At 38.8% G+C, this 16,716-nt stretch overlaps 1 protein-coding gene across 9 annotated transcripts in view; it reads left to right on the top strand.

The window, feature by feature from the left end:
• Window positions 1–16,716, top strand: part of LOC117963733 (basement membrane-specific heparan sulfate proteoglycan core protein-like) — a 207,080-nt gene that overhangs the window by 142,611 nt on the left and 47,753 nt on the right. For all 9 annotated transcript variants that reach the window (XM_058993409.1, XM_058993408.1, XM_058993406.1 and 6 more), the window contains 10 exons: window positions 378–530; window positions 620–762; window positions 8,284–8,419; window positions 8,987–9,138; window positions 9,294–9,423; window positions 10,397–10,540; window positions 10,799–10,933; window positions 12,699–12,880; window positions 14,442–14,637; window positions 15,157–15,336. In XM_058993409.1, the coding sequence (XP_058849392.1) occupies window positions 378–530; window positions 620–762; window positions 8,284–8,419; window positions 8,987–9,138; window positions 9,294–9,423; window positions 10,397–10,540; window positions 10,799–10,933; window positions 12,699–12,880; window positions 14,442–14,637; window positions 15,157–15,336 (1,551 nt within the window). The remainder of the gene's footprint in view (window positions 1–377; window positions 531–619; window positions 763–8,283; window positions 8,420–8,986; window positions 9,139–9,293; window positions 9,424–10,396; window positions 10,541–10,798; window positions 10,934–12,698; window positions 12,881–14,441; window positions 14,638–15,156; window positions 15,337–16,716) is intronic.

The raw sequence follows: 16,716 nt of genomic DNA, 5'->3' as shown, positions 1-16,716 counted from the left end.
TCCCGAGGTTTTAAATGCAGGTAGGTATATAAAGGATATAAATGACAAATCTTAAGGTGTTGCAATACATTTGCACACTGCTGTATTATCACTGTTAAGGATTTGTAAAAATTCCAGAGCATCGTGTCTTGTGTGTAAATTTCATCCCATGCATAAAATCTACAGCTTAGTTCTGAAGATAAAAAACACAATTTTCTACTAGTTTTGAGTTCAGTCTTTATTTGTGATTTCTGATGAGTTATACATTGTGTGTCGGATGTCTCTCATTACAACAGGAATCATTTTGCCTGGTGATCAAACAGCACAAGATGACGTGCCTTATAATAATAAGAGACAAACGATGTAATAACTTCTACAATGTATTTCATGTTAAACAGGAGGCCAGGGCAACAGGATCTCTCCCAATGCAATAATCCAAGGAGGTGTCCTTCAGATCCCCACAGTAGAGCGCTCAGACGAGGCAGAGTACATCTGCAGAGCACTCAACATCCACGGAGAGCACTCGGCCAGGGCTGTACTATACGTGCACAGTAGGTTTTCTTATGGGAGTAGTAGGCCAATGTATATCCCCTTGAGGAGTGTCCTAATTATTCCCTAATCTCTCTGCTGTGTTTCCTAGGTGCCAGTTTACCCCACGTCCAGGTGAGCCCCCAGCGCATAGAGGTCAGCGAGGGGGAGCCAGTGAGACTGTACTGCCGGGCCGGAGGAACCCCCAGCCCAGCTCTGACCTGGAAGAAGCTGGATGGAGAGCTGCCCCAACAGGTAACAAAAAAAATAGAGCCCCTGGGATGCGATGTCATTCAAGTAGGCCTGTCGTTGCTAAGTAGCTCAAAGATATAGCAGTGATATTGGGCTCGCTTACTGGAACGTCAATTGAGACATGACCACATGCCATTCATAATCATTGTATGCTTGTCTACAGCAGTTTTCTGTGGCAATGTACTTGAAACTAAGAAATCTTAAAAATCTCAGCTCAATTTTCCATAGTACCAGTGCTAAACCTGTTGTCAAGCAAAGGTGCAAATGCAATTCTATAGAAAAGAGCTGCAGGCAGGAATCAAATTCTTCGTTTCTATCAAGGGAATATAACTATCAATTGAAATTAATATTATAGTTTAAAAATAAACAAATAAATAATAACACTTATTCTCTTAGTATTCATCTCCTAAAATTGTTGGTTCTTTCCATCTCTGGACTGAATATCTTAAGGTTTTGCTGCAGTTCATAGTTTGCTCTATTTTTAAGTGAAATAAAAAAAAAATGTATGGCATTTTTTATTTCACTTAAAGCAGTTTTATTAATTTCAAATTATTTGGTGAAACAGAATATAAAAATAGATTGTTAACTCTTGCGTATAAGCTTGGCGAACAGGATCCATTGTCAATTGGTTGAAGAAACTGAGAGACTTCTAGTCAAATGTGTGTGGTAGAATTTTCTTGTAGTATTACTTCAAAAGTAAGCAGCTTCCAATGTTGTGTTAATCACTGTCTTACATTTCAGTTCATATTTATGGGGTTGGCAATCATTCTGAGTGCTTCTGTTGCTTCAATATTTAATTATCAATTTCCCTAAATCTGCTTTTGAGCTTGGTTTCAACTAGTCTGAAGAGTCCTCAGTGTCAGGACTGGCCAGGATTCCTTATTACGGTCAAATCATATGACTTTTCAAATACACTCTGTGTGTGTAGGTGTAGCAAGCAGAGTTCAAAAGTCATATTGTCGCATGATCTGAACAGGATGACAAAGGCTGTTCAGTCCCGGCATTTAGGATTCCCCAAACAAGCTCAAACCCAGGTAAAGGGAAAGAGAAACAACTGCTGAATTAAAAACACCACAGAGTAGTCAGAGGAATGTAAAAAGAATGTAAAACTGCTTACTCTTAATGCAGAAAATGAGCTGGAACTGGGCTTTGGTTTAAAGGCCCAGAGTCCTATCTTGAGAAGAATTAAACTATGCTGTCAGTCTCCAGCTTTTCTCTTTGTTCTGCTGCTGTTTTATTACTCTCTGTGCTTCACAACAGGACACACGGCCCGATTTAAAAACCGCTGACATTTTCCACCTGTTAAAACGTTAAAATATTTTCTGAAGTGAGCCTCCGTTTTACCCGACGGCGGATCGCATTTCCTGCATCATTTTCTGTGGTTATTAGAAGCTTTAAATGAATAAGTAATGAGCATTTAAACTGTGTAATCCGCCAAAAAAAAATGCTTCGGTTCAAATGTGTTAGCAATGTTATATAAGCGCAATGGAAACCTATACCAAAACAGGAAAAAAAACAAAACACAATGCAAACATGTATATATTATTATTATTATTATTATTATTATTATTATTGTTATTGTTATTGTTATTGTTATTGTTATTATTATGATTATTGTTGTTGTTGTTATTATTATTATTATTATTATTATTATTATTATTATTATTATTATTATTATTATTATTATTATTATTATTATTATTTTAAATTATTCTTTGCCTTATTTAAGTATGTACCTGTTAAGAAAATCTGTACAATTGCAGGACTATGCAACAGTGTAATCTTAACAGATTGTTTGTAGTTAATGTAAATTGTCATTAAAGGTATTTAATATACTGGCAAATGTACTGACATTTACCAGTAAAAATGTGTGTGTGTGCATATACAAATGATCATTGCTGGTCATTATTCTGGCAGACAGAAGCAATATCGCTTTCCACATTAACAATTACAGTAAGGTTACAGTATTGTGATCAAATTAAAGGGTACAAATACACCAGGAAGCAATACGTAAAGAAGATTCAGGTCGTTAACTGTGCAATATTTAAAATTTAAAGTGTGACCGTACAGCTGCTGCTTTCACTCATTCTTATCAAAATTACATCTGGTTCAAGTAATGGTTAGTTATTCAGATACGCCAAAAACCAAAAACGTAACGTTTTACCTTACCCACTAAATAAAAATATATAAAATATGTGTGTGTGTGTATATATACATATATATATATATATATATATATATATATATATATATATATATATATATATATATATATAATATATATATTTCACATAGGCTCCGACTCTGTGGGTGATAAGCATCCCAAACATTTATATATAGGCACTATATGCTCTCCCGGAGATGTGCATCATTGACTTTATAGGCTAAAAAATTAATTCCCGCCTTTCTCTCATTTTTGTCTGAAACGGTGTATGTATGCCTACTTTCTTTTAATCACAAAGCAGCACCTTAGCGATATTTGTGACAAGCTGCATGGTTTAGCATGTGGTGCAGCTGAGAACGGGTTCATTTTATATTCCTCCAAAAAGAAAGCGTTAGAATAACTAATGAACCAAACTAGCGGATAGATTCGTTCTGTGTTTTCTGCAGCTTTAGAAAATACAAAATCAGCGTGAAAAACAGTGGTGCAGAAAAAAAACGGTCGAAATAATGACGTATAACACTATCCTCCAATCTATCTCCTTTCAAAATAACCCCCATAATACTATTTATTTAACTTGGAGGAGCAAACCGTAACAAAAGCTCCATAAAGCGGTCTCCTTTTTCTACACTCTAGAGACACAACACAAGCAACACAACACATTCTTCATGTCTGCTGCTGGTTGAACACAGAGTTCCAGACTGCCCTGTGACTGAGGCCCACTGTTGTGTCCAGACTGCTGACGTACTTCTTGAACCTTTTGTTTTGTCTTCTGTCGTGTCTTTCCTTTGGATCAGGCAATGCCCTCTCTCGGCTTTCATCAGTTTAAAAGCAACAGCCTCGATGTTTTACAGAGACGTATTGAGGAGCTGCAGGTAGCTTCTTGGTCTTTGCCTGTCTGTCTGTCTCTTGCGTTGCTCTCACTGCTTGCTGTGGTTTGACAGTGAACTAAGTGCATGTTCCAATGTTTGGTGAATTCTCCTTGCGTAACAAAACCCTGAAAATTACATTGTAAAATGAGTATCTCTTTTCATTGGCAACACCTAAATTTCCACAAATTCATAATGAATTCCAGCTGAATACTACAGGAATAACATCTAAATGTCTTATGTACTTCTGAGTTGTGAAGTAATTAATTTTGAATTCAGCCCTGTTAATTCATGTGTATTTAATTACGTGTATCTATTCAATTTTCCTTTGTAACAAATTATGTTGATCACATGTATAAGTCATGCATGAATTAACACTTCTCACAATCCCCTGGTGGGCAAGTAATGCATGCCTTATACATGTGATCAACACAATTTGTTACAAAGAAACATGGAATGAATACAGGTAATTAAATCCACATGAATGCTCAGGGGTGAATTCAAAATGAATGACTTCAGGAAGTGCATAAGATATTGAGGTGTTCCTGTGGTATTCAGCCGGAATACATTATGAATCTGTGGCTATTATTTTAAAGTGTTACCTTTTCATTTCTCAGTTTGGTGTATAGACATCTTGAAGAATCTTGGAAGACTGAAGTGTGTATTTAAGAGCAACTTTGCAAAGATATTAGCTCTTAGTGCTGTGTTAACTTTTGTATTTTTGTTTGTTGTAATTTTCTATTTTGTCACATCCTAATTTTTTAAAACCTCTATGGCCTGAATAGAGCTCTCGGAATGATGTCTAGTTTCCAAGTTGATTTGGTACAGCACCCCTAGTGGACATTAGAAATCCCACATTTGTTCCCCCCAGCATTTCTTACATCCATTATGGGCATCGTGTTGCCTGGGGAAATAGTTGCATGGCTACACTCCAGTGTACCAAATGTACTTGGATATTAGACATCAGTCTGATACATATATCAAGGTGACAGGGGTGCTTTACACTTATGAAATACAAACTGAATCGGAACAAGAAGACATTAGTTAAGATGACTCTAATGTTCTATGGCAGTACGAAGTAGCTTGTTAACAACAAATTAAAGCCATCGGTGCAATTTTGGAAAACACCAGCATTCACCTTCTGAACCTATTCACATTTATTTTATTTTACTTTGTCTTTCTTTAGAGACTTTATTTATATTCTCTTTTTATCTATCATTTATTATTATTTATTTATTATTTTGTCACTTAGATTATGTCCTAGCATTCAATTCAGTAGGCTTAGTTAAGGTACCTTCACATCAATACATGTGGTAATGCTTTCTAGATTAGTGAAGTGTCTGCATAGCACCTTCTAGGGAACAGGTGTTGTGTATGGGTACTGTGTACTGACAGCGGTGAAACATTATGAAAATGGCATTTGAAACTACTTGCACCCAGGATATGACACCAGCTACTACTGCATCCCGTATACAGCGTCTGTACCTTTCGGGGGGAGAGGGATTTAAAATTGGAAGAAGGCAGTGGTTCATTCTCCATTAACTCATTCCATCGTCCTGCTGGCTTCCTGACCGTTGTATTCCAGTAACACAGCCGTGCAGCTTCCTGACAGACGACCGACATATGGAGGGGTGGAAGAGTGCTCTGGTTCACATCTGAACTATTTACACTGTGTCGGCGTTCCCAGGGTGGGCATTCAGGCTTGCAATTCAGCTGTACGTTCACTGGTCTTGAGTAACGAGGTTGCAGACTTGTGAATGGGAGCCCCAGCTCATTCATATCTAGTGGTGCAGGGTGGAGAACAACTGGACAGCTTCACTCCTTCATGGATCACTGAAAGCATGTAAACCAGCTGTTTTGTCTGCTGAACTGACACTAGGGTGGAGGGTACTTAATCCTGTTTGATTCTCTTTGTAACTATATAAATATGACCCCCTATGTTGCTTTTAGCTGTTTACCTTATTTGTTTAGCTGTCTTTATTTACAATATTAAGCACACACTGTTCTGCCAAAAGACAAGCACCACCTCCTATAGTATAGCACTGGGCTCAGGGTGACCTGTCAATGGACTGGCTCAGGTTCTGAGGAATGGGATGAAGTTTAGTCTGCAGAGCAGCTATTAGTTATTTTATATGCACATTTCTTCATGTAAAAACACACACATTTATTTGAAGTTATGCTTGTGTAGGTAGTGGATTATCACATTGTGCAACTGTGGCATTTCTTTCATCCACCTAGCCTAACTGAGAGCTATGTTTAGGCCAAGGGGGTGCTTCAAACTTAGAAAAGGTTGCCAGGATGTGAGGACTAACAGAAAATGATACAGTCAATCTAAACAAGAATACACTTGTTAAGGTCACAATGATATTCTAATACAAAGTTTAAGATCCAACATTAGTTACTCATTTAAAAAGATATCTAAGGGTGAGAAATTTGTTTCTTTTCTTTTTTGTGATTAACAGAATACAAAAATATTTGTGTCTTTGCTACTTAAAAAGGTTGATATTTTTAGGTGTTGAAGGAAGGGGAATCTTAAACTTGAAATTGCCATTTTGCACCTAAAATGAAATGTATTTGTTAGAAAAAGAATGTTTGTTTTTTAAAGTCTGATTTGGAAAATAAAATACTATTTGATAATCATGAATTATTGGTTTCTTCAACTATTTTGAAAAGGGTAACACTTTATATTAAGGTGCTGCTTATTCATCTTTTATTAATGGATAATAGATATGTAAACTATGTTATAGAGTGTTAATAAAGCATTATAGATGCTTTATTAACAGCATATAAACATGCAATAGCCATCGACAGAATTACGTTTAAACATCCCAAAGTACAATAGGTGGCTAAAAACTGCCCACTTTATAAAAACAATTGTTTATGGCTATTGCATGGTTAACCCTTTGCGATCCTATGTCGGAACTGGTCCGACATTGCAATTATTCCTATCAGGTCCAATGTCGGACCCTGTCTGACATCATCAAAAAGATGCAAAAAATTGGTTTTTAGTCATTTTTTCTACGGAAAAAGCCGAGAAAACCATTCAATGGCCGAGTGGGAGCGACAGGAGCCGAGACAAGTCGAAAAAAAAAAAAAAGGGCGTATCTCATGATTAGTCATACTTGCCCCTGGCATCAGATAGGGGCGGTAATAAGGAAACAAGCTGGATGGTACTGCATCAGCGCTCAGAGAATATCACGGACATTTGCAGAGCTTTTTTGAGATGGATGTTATAGTAAAGAAATAATGACTTGGATCTCATTATTGAGGCGTTTGGTGATAAAACGAGTGATGAGGAGGTGATTGATCGGTATGTACAACTATTATTATTATTATTATTATTATTATTATTATTATTATTATTATTATTATTTATTTCTTCGCATATGTGAAAACTATAGCGAACGAAAGGGTGGGGCGGGGCTGGAGATGCCTAGTGAGTGCTTTGTTGATATGCAGGGCCTTTTAAACCCGTTTGACTGTGGGGGAAAAAAAATACTTTTAAACAGCACATCTAAAATTAACTGCACGTGTGAAAATAAATTGGACCTGACGTGCACTTAATAAATTGACTGCAAAGGGTTAAACATCCCAAAGTAGAATAGGTGGCTAAAAACTGTCCCCTTTATGAAACTAATTGTATGGCTATTACATGGTTATAAACCATCTATAATGATCCATTAACACTTTATAACATAGTTAAGCATATAGTATATATTTATAAAACATTTATAAACATTAATAAGCAGCACCTTAATATAAAGTGTTACCTAGAAAAGTAATCATGCTTACAAAATATATCTGTAAAATTAGTTTTTTTTTTCTTTTTAAATAACTGAGTAATAGCTTTGTTAATTGGTTCTAATATCTAACCATATCCCTACATGTAGTAGTAGTAGTAATAATAATAATAATAATAATAATAATAATAATAATAATAATAATAATGATGCCTTGCTGTTGTTGATGTGTAATTTGGTCATAACATGGTTGTGTTTGCATATGGACTTGTGAAGACATGTGTGGTCTGCGTTATTCAATTCATTTTTTGACTACAGGTTGCAATGCAAGTCAGGGGGTGAAAAATAACATTTGTTTGGTAGAATTCATTTTCAATGATGTGCTTTTCACCTGAACCAACTGATTATAAAAATTGATATACATTTTAAATTGTGGAAACTTGTACAGCAAGCACCTGCTGTTTCCATCAAAGTCTCTTTAAATAAGATACATTTATTGCCCAACTTATTTCACTGTATTTTTTGTTAGTAAGTGGGATTGGATTGAATCCACCACTATGTAGACCCCAATGTCTGAAACCATCTTTACCACTATGCAAAAGAGCCAGGCTCCTCTGCAGATGTGGGTATAGAGGTTTTAAGCTCACCTCACCGTCAAGGCTTTGTATCCATAACGGCAATGCATCCCACATCACTGCCCATTGCACTTGCACAGCCGCAGTTCATACAGTAACTTCTCGTTCAATACATGCAGGCTCGCACGGAAAGGACCGACATAGGGACCCTGGTGATCCCCTCTGCTAAAGCCTCCGATGCTGGGGTATATCTGTGTGTCGGCACCAACAGCATTGGGTCTTCTGAAGGGCGAATTGAAGTCTCTGTCCATAGTGGTAAGTCATCACTCCCCTTATATAGTAGAAGGCTTTATTTCAAATAAAAATGTGCTTTTTTAATTCCTGTTGACATTTGTCATAGTTTATTTTGAGGCCATTGATATACAGTCAAAACTTTTTAATATCACTTCTGATGGATTGTGCAAAATGGTGACAGTAGTCCTGATGGAACAAATATGTCAGTTTTGCTGTTTAGCAAAATATTACTAGATCACCAGTTTTGCATTGATTACAATAGAATGTATTCTCTTTATACAGTCTACTATGTAGCGCACATTGTAATAATTAAAAACGTAAGAAAGCTGTAAACATAGGCATACATGCTACCATACTTTTTGTGCTATTATACTTGTTTGCAACATTATAAAACCTTATAATCAAATGCTTTTGTAATGTTAGAAATCAGAAATCAGCTGTATGACTAACTTAGTAACCGGAGTGTGATAATCATAACTAAACTGTCCAGAGCATATCCTCATTGCCTCCCGTTTTATATTCTGGTGGTGACAAAAACAGGTGATTTTAAGCAAGTTTCAGTGTATAAATGTGTGTTTCCTCCTCCAGTTGCTATTGCTCCATTCTCAGTCACAATCCAGCCATCCCCAGCTTCAGTGCAAGAGGGCAAGTCGCTAGACTTGAATTGCATTGTCAGAGGAGCTCCAGCACCCAGCATCACCTGGCACAGGTCAGGAGGACCCCTCGCCTCCAATCACCAGGTACACGCTTTTAAAAGGGGAAAGCAATGTTCCATTCATACAGGGTTTCATTCATGACTGATACAACCGCTAGCAGATGTGAAGTCTGCAATGCTGACAGTTTTATTTCCACTGCATTGTTTACCTTGCGTTATGCCTGGTAATGCTTTGCTCAGGTGATAGGCCCGCAGTTACGGATCCTCCAGGCTACATCTTCAGATTCCGGGGAGTACATCTGCCGGGCCAGCAGCATTGCCGGAGTCCAGCAAGCCACTGTCTCTGTGTCCATCACAGACACCTCGTCCCGTGAGTCACTCTTCTCCACTTAGTCTTCTGCTCAAGCTGTGTTTCTCAACCCCAGTTTTCAAGTCTTATCAAGCGTTACTCATTAGTCACTCACCCGTTGGAACCGATTAGCAGCAAAATGTAGATCTAGCACTCCGAAGGCCAATGACAAAGCATTCAATGTGTTTTAATCTGTGACAGGTTCAATACAAACAGATTAAATACATTAAAATCAGCTTTTGTCTGTTTATTTAGATTTAATGACTTCTAATATGTTTGGTGGCTACCTCTGATTAAGTTGAGAGGGTATTTTCTCTTGTACTCTTTGTACAAACACCACTTATAAACATACATGAATGTGAAACTCTGGAGAGTAATGGAGGCACATGTGTGTCTGCATGTGTTGCACTTAAATTTGACATGAACATACGGTCGATGTAGGTCATGGTATGGAGTAGATTCCTAAGAATTCCCTTGCGTCCACGATGTAGTTTAGGACACTTTTTTGCAATAACAGCCACCGCAGCTTTAAAATATATATTCATTTACTAAGAAACTTGTTATAAACTTGTTGTTTGCCTAGAGGAGGACAGCTTCACAATTCTTCTCAGACTGGAACTTCATAATAAGGACAGGCCACACAAGCAGCTCTCTGAACCCAAATCACAGCTTAATTAGCAGGCACAATAAAAGCCTAGTCAGGTATAAAGTCCAGTATAGCTCCAGAGTCCAGAATGTAGACAGACTGAATGGAACAGGTGGTAATATATAATAAGAGTGTGTATATTAGCTTATTCCCAGTAACCGTAGACACACATAACTCCCTCTGCTGGTAGTTTCTTGTATACAGTGGGAATGTAATAAACTTCACAGTGGGCATAACTATGGCCTGTTCCTCAGGACAGAATGGGGGAGACCAAACATTGTTGTTGGTTGCCAGTTATAACTTATCACTTTTATAATGTGAAATTCTCATGCCTTGCTTCCCATACAGGTCAGCAGTCCCCCATCATCTCCATTGAACCTCACAGTGCTTCAGTCATTCAAGGACAGTCTGCCAGCTTCAGGTGCCGGGTCTACAGCGGGGCTCAGCCAATCAGAATCGAGTGGAAGATGGCAAACAACCAACCACTGCTGGGTAAAACTTGGAACAGTCCATTGTATTGAATAGGGGGGTGGGTGGAGGGGTGCTCACTTGCTGTAATATTAAATGTAGCTTATACAGTATTTAGCCTTTTTGTTTGATTTTTTTTTTGTGGTGAATTCCACAAACGGGGGTTGAACGTAACCGTTATGTTGCTAAGTGTATCAGCAGCTGCTTAAAATCAGTTTTAGTCATGCAAGTGTGGGCTGTATTCAGATTTTAAACTAACCCTGCTTCCTCTCCTTACTCCAGACAATGTGAAGATGACTCAAGATGGCTCCGTGATCACAATCAGCAACACTCACCATGGCAACCAGGGTGCTTACCGCTGTGTGGCCAGCAACCCCTTTGGAATAACACACAGCATCGTCTCCTTGCTGGTACAAGGTATACAGTAACACCCTGCTAACACCTCACTATTAAGGCTACTGAGCACTGCTCGAGTCCCAAAACAAAGTGCCACAATGCACTGTATCATTTCAACAAGTGTTACAAATGAACTAGGAATAACATACAGTAGAAGCCCGTTCATCCGAACAGCTTGGGGGACAAATGGTTCGTATTGATGAGCGTTCAGATGAACACACGTTTACAAAAAACAGCAGTACACGTAAATAAATTGTACTCTAAAGCTTTATTTAAAAATTAGCATTTTTCTCATAACCTTAACTTAACTAAAAGGTCATCATGAATTTATATAACAAACATGCACATACATCACTAGAGTGTACATACTGTAACAGTTACATCCCTGCTGTTTTTATGTATTTACAATAACGAGGTTATTCATATACTGTGTTCTTTTTACTTTTTTATATAGTCTGTGTTAAGGTGCTTTGACCTGAGCTCAGGACCTGTTTCTCAGGCTTAGAGTAAGTAGTGCGGTTCTGAAAAATACAGAGTTCCACGTCCCCACGTGCTGCTATAACTCTTTAAATAACGCACCTGTAATTTATTTTCTTCATTGTTAACATCCTGACAAGTTTTTACACTTATTTTAAATATTGTTTCAAAGCTCGTTTGAGATCTGTCCTCTAAATCACTGCAGGAAGAGCGGTTAAAAAAAACCCCAAAAGAAACAAGAAGTGCTCTTTTCTGCTCCGTACCCCATCATGGATCGTTATTGCTGTGTTACCTGTTTGAAAGTGTGAGCAATAATCCTGACACTATCAGGTGCACTGGAGCGGACGTTTTGAAAACAGCTTTGAAATTCTTAGTTATAAGTGTAAAAACTTGTCAAGATGTTAACAATGAAAACAAAAATGGCAGCTTCAAAACATAAACAGTTGTAGCAACACGTTGGGACGTTAACGCTATATTTTTCAGAACCCCACTACTTACTCTTTAATAAATAGTCTGTATAGTGGTAAGAGACAGCACTATCTAGTGAATAGTTAAGTTCCTTTTTATTCTATTATTTTTATCAGACATTACAAATATGTAGATCCAAAACAAGAGCAAAAACCTTTCTTTTCCAATGAGCATGCATAGAAGTTGACGGTCAGTGACGTAGCTGTTGAAGTGAGTCTGTGACAACGCTCAGGGAGTGTGAGTTTGCTGTCGCAACACCCGTGACGAGGCGACAGCGATATTCTTTGATACTGGTCAAATTCGAACATAATTTGCGGGGAAAAAAATTATATTTATTGTCAAAAAGGTTCCAAGAAGTCTTGGAACCCCGTTCCAGCTACCAAAAAAAGTGCCGGAACACCGTTCCAGTGCGTTCCACCAGGACTTGAGCACAGCTACTCTACTGAGTCCTAATTTGTCCCAATTGACCGCAATGTAAAGTCATCTGTAATGTTAAGGCCACTGTCAACAGTCCCAACATACAAGCCACTGTTAAATAACCTAATAAGACCAACTTTCTGTAAACTACCGGCCGCTGTCATGTTGCACCCTCTGAAACTACGGGTGCAACATTATGGAACTCTTTTGTCACCCCTCTTAATAGTGAGGTGTAGTTAACACCTGTAACATATTACGTGAAAGAGCTTAATAATAAAAGCCTAGTTTGGAATCTACTTTCATTCACAGATATCCCACACCTTCACGATAATATGCCATGCTAAATTTGAAAGTAATTTGCATGCGACTGGTTTGCCCTGACAATGCCATTCAGAGAACACCCATCTCCTCCCGCTGTCTGCAGCCCCCCCCACTGTGTCGGTGACCCCCCAGGGCCCTGTCCGGGTGAAAGTGGGTGAGCCCATCAACCTGGAGTGCCTTGGCATGGGCGAGCCTCGCCCGGCAGTGAGCTGGCGCCGAGTGGACAGCGCACAGAGAGTGGTTCTGCAGAGCCCTGTGCCAATGGACAGCAAAGCAGTGATGCAGGTCAGTCATCTTTTTGCTTAATGAGTAAAAAACATCAAACTACATTTGTGTCTTTATACTTTAACATGATTACAATCATTCTAAGTGATTTCATCCATACATGTAACTGTAAAACACTATATTGTAAAAGACACATTTGCCATTGAAGTTTGCCGTTTTAATATTATTAAATTCATCTGGTAGATTATTTTTCTTTGGGGATAAAGACCCCTCCTTCTCTGCACCATGCCCTTGGGTGACCCGTTTTACCCATCAACCTCCTCAAGAACTTAGAACCCCAGGTGCACTCTTGTAATCTCGGTATGGTACTCCATTGAGCCCAGGTGTTGATGAAGCCCTTGCTGTCTTCACGGCTTGCTCCACCTCCTTCCACAAGAGTCCTCCATTTGATATCCTGGTGGATTAATAGGTGGAATATCAGAGGGAGTCGACATAGGCTCCCCTCTTCTTGAATCAGTTTGTGCCTCTTCAATATATCTAACTCAGGCTTAGTTAGTTACTGTAAGTTTCCCACTCTTTTCACTGGTGAATAAGTTCTTCACAAACCTGAACAGATCTTTATAAAAGCTGGTTCTTGCATGGTCTTTCTTTTTACAGCGCTTTTCGTAGGTGCTCTGCTTTGCAAACATATTTTTTAGATCATTTTGCAGAGGTACTGAGGGCATCCTTCTGACTGACTTCAGTTTTTACCAGGCATTTAATCCCCAGCTTCCATCTAGACTGTAACATTTGTAATATTTGCTACTTTCTATCTTCTACTCCAAACCTCTCACACCCATACGCATAGATGGTACCCCCGAAATCTATCCAGCGTCCTTTCTACTGTTCCACTTCTCCAACAAAAAGCAGAGATCTGTGTCAAGCAGGTGCCAAGCCATTTTCTCAGAGGCTCTTGGCCACTTAACCCTTAGTTTGCCTCCATAAAGGTTCCTTTCTCTCCTAGGCTGGTTCATCAGACTAGGCCACCCATGATCATTGGTTTTATCACTAGCTGTGCTCCTATTGGAACTTCTCTCATCTATAACAGTGGTTCTTATATCCTGTGAACTGTGGTGTGCATCCTGGATTTAATTTGTCTAACTAGACCAGCGTCTTAAGTACTGTTCAATGCAAGGCCCCTGTCCCTTCTCCCTCAAGCATCTCTTTCTCCCTTGATGATTCTTCAGACCCCTGACCGTTGTCCCCCTGGTCCAGCCACAGGTACAAACCTGGTGTGCCACATCTTGTCCCAGAGCTCTCGCTGCAGATCTTTAGCTACTCAATTGGGTTGTCCGTTGTAAAGTAGTATTTGTTCTCGTGTCCATTTCCATTTAAATCATTAACCGTGTTACCCAAACTTGAGTCACCTTTCGCTCTCACTGACTCGAGGGGTATTTTCCAATAGGATAGAATGATTGCAAACCATTATAAAAAGATAAGGTGAAAGAAATAAAAACAGCAACTGTTATGTAAATCAATCTGCTGTTTAATAGAAGGAAATAATCATTTCTACTAAAGAAATTTGGTTAGAAAGTCTTTTGTTACTGGAATGGGTCCCAAAGTGTTTGCTTTGTATTTGCAGGTTCTAGCAGCCCGTCCAGAAGATGCAGGTACCTACACCTGTGTGGCAAGGAACCCAGTGGGCTCTGCTCAGAAGCAGGTGGAGGTGGTTGTGGAGGGTGGGTCTGTGGTCCCCACCACCCCCAAGGTGTCTGTCGCGGAGCCCATGGTAATCGCAGTGGAGCGAGGGACCGCCACACTGCGCTGCACAGCCACTGGTAAATCAAATCACTGTTTCTGAGATTCCCCCGGAACTTCAAAAACACTCATACGCATTGTCCCTTAAATCATTCATGTGCAGCAATGTTCGTTCAAATAGTCAGATAGTTCTCCACACTAAAGAAAATAATACTCTTTACCGCTATTTTCACGCCTCTTATCTCGTTGATCAACTACAGCAACTGACAAAGCGAAATGGGCGGAGAATTGTTACACATGCCAAAATGAAAATGCCCAATTTGGTTTATAATGATTGGCACCAAAGCTGCAAAATCACTTCTCATGATCTTACAACTGCGAACTAAGGGAAATAGGTCATCCATTTGGCTCATTTCAATAATATTTTAATGATTGTTTAGTTGCTGTGACGAGAATGCTTTCTCAGAACTCTAGTGGACTGAGTAAGAGTGGATAAAATGCATGCGCCTTGAATGAAAAGCAGATAACACTATCCTGTTTATTGTAAGTAATTAGTGCTGACATCGTAACATAAAACATATTTCCTTCCTTTGTTTTAGGTTACCCAATCCCGACTATCACATGGTCCAAACTGCGAGCCCCGTTGCCTTGGCAGCACAAAGTGGTCAACAACAGCCTTGTCATCCCGAATCTGGGCCGGCAGGACTCAGGACAGTACATCTGCAATGCCACTAACGCCGCTGGTACCTCCGAAATAACCATCATGCTGGACGTGGAGAGTAAGTGCTAGATTGGTAATATCCACAGTACAAAAAGACATGACAATGGATATTCAATGTAATTCATGTGCTCACAATAATCACTTTTTTCAGTTCTGCTGTTGAGCTCATTTCATTTGTAACTAAGCTTTAACTCCTGTACCTTCTTGGTGGAGTCCTTTCTGTTCATCCTTATTTGAACTGCAGGTATGAGCGATTAATCTGTTGGTGTTGTGGCTTGAGATTATTCCATGAACCATCCACAATTGGAGGAACACCACTACAGAGTTTGGTTTACTTGAGCCTTGAACCTACAGCAAAATGCAATGTTTATATTCAGTTATGAGCAAATTGTGCATCAATGAATGATGACACTGCATACAATATTGAAGAGATAGCTGCTAACTTCTATTATACTGTACAACCACCAGACACCGCCATTCATTCTTTCAGAGTGAGCGTTTAGCTCACTGTATTCAACGACATATCATTTAACCAAGGTGACTTACAGGTGTTACAGGGCACTTCAGGGTTGCAAGCTTAATATTTAAATACTGTAATTAAACATACCATATACCAAACTCTTGAAAATCATCAAAGAATACAATTCAGTACAACTTTGACACATTGCAGAACTTTAGGAATCATGAAATCAAAAATTCAGTAAAATGTTTCTATACATTGATACTTGCTGTTAAGGCATTGTAATAACGTGTAATTGAAATGAATAAAATAAAAGTTCTTAGCTGCACAATAACATAGGCAGAATCTCCAGCCCTTACTGACAAAGTACACGTGCACGCCACTTACAGTACAGGTGCACTCCACTTACAACACAGGTGCACTCCCCTCATAACGAACTCCAAGGGACAATGGAAATCAGTACTTTATAAACGAAGTATGCAGTAAACACAATTCTGTATATAACTGTGAGCAGAATTACCTTAAATATAAACAATACAAGAAAGCTTAACTGCCAAAGAACGGGAGTTTATTATTTGTACAACTGTGGGCCGTATAGAGGGTCGTGGGTTCAATCCCAGGTGGGGGACACTGCTGCTGTATCCTTGAGCAAGGTACTTTACCTAGATTGCTCCAGTAAAAAAAACCCAACTGTATAAATGGGTAATTGTATGTAAACATAATGTGATATCTTGTAACAATTGTAAGTCGCCCTGGATAAGGGCGTCTGCTAAGAAAATAATAATAATAATAATAAGTAGTACCATTTTACGAATTTATATTTTCACTAAATGTAATTAAAATGGTATACGTTATACGTTAAAACTGTACAACGGCTGTACCAACAAAGACATAGGAGAAAACTTAGAACAGCAACTGTTTTTCCTGCCTGAAGGAGCAGGCATGGGAGGATGGAGAGTGGAGGGAAGGCATGACCAG

The sequence above is a fragment of the Acipenser ruthenus genome, chromosome 20, assembly GCF_902713425.1.
Source record: "Acipenser ruthenus chromosome 20, fAciRut3.2 maternal haplotype, whole genome shotgun sequence".
NCBI classification, from domain to species: Eukaryota; Metazoa; Chordata; class Actinopteri; order Acipenseriformes; family Acipenseridae; genus Acipenser; species Acipenser ruthenus.
This window is presented reverse-complemented; position numbering and strand designations above follow the sequence as displayed.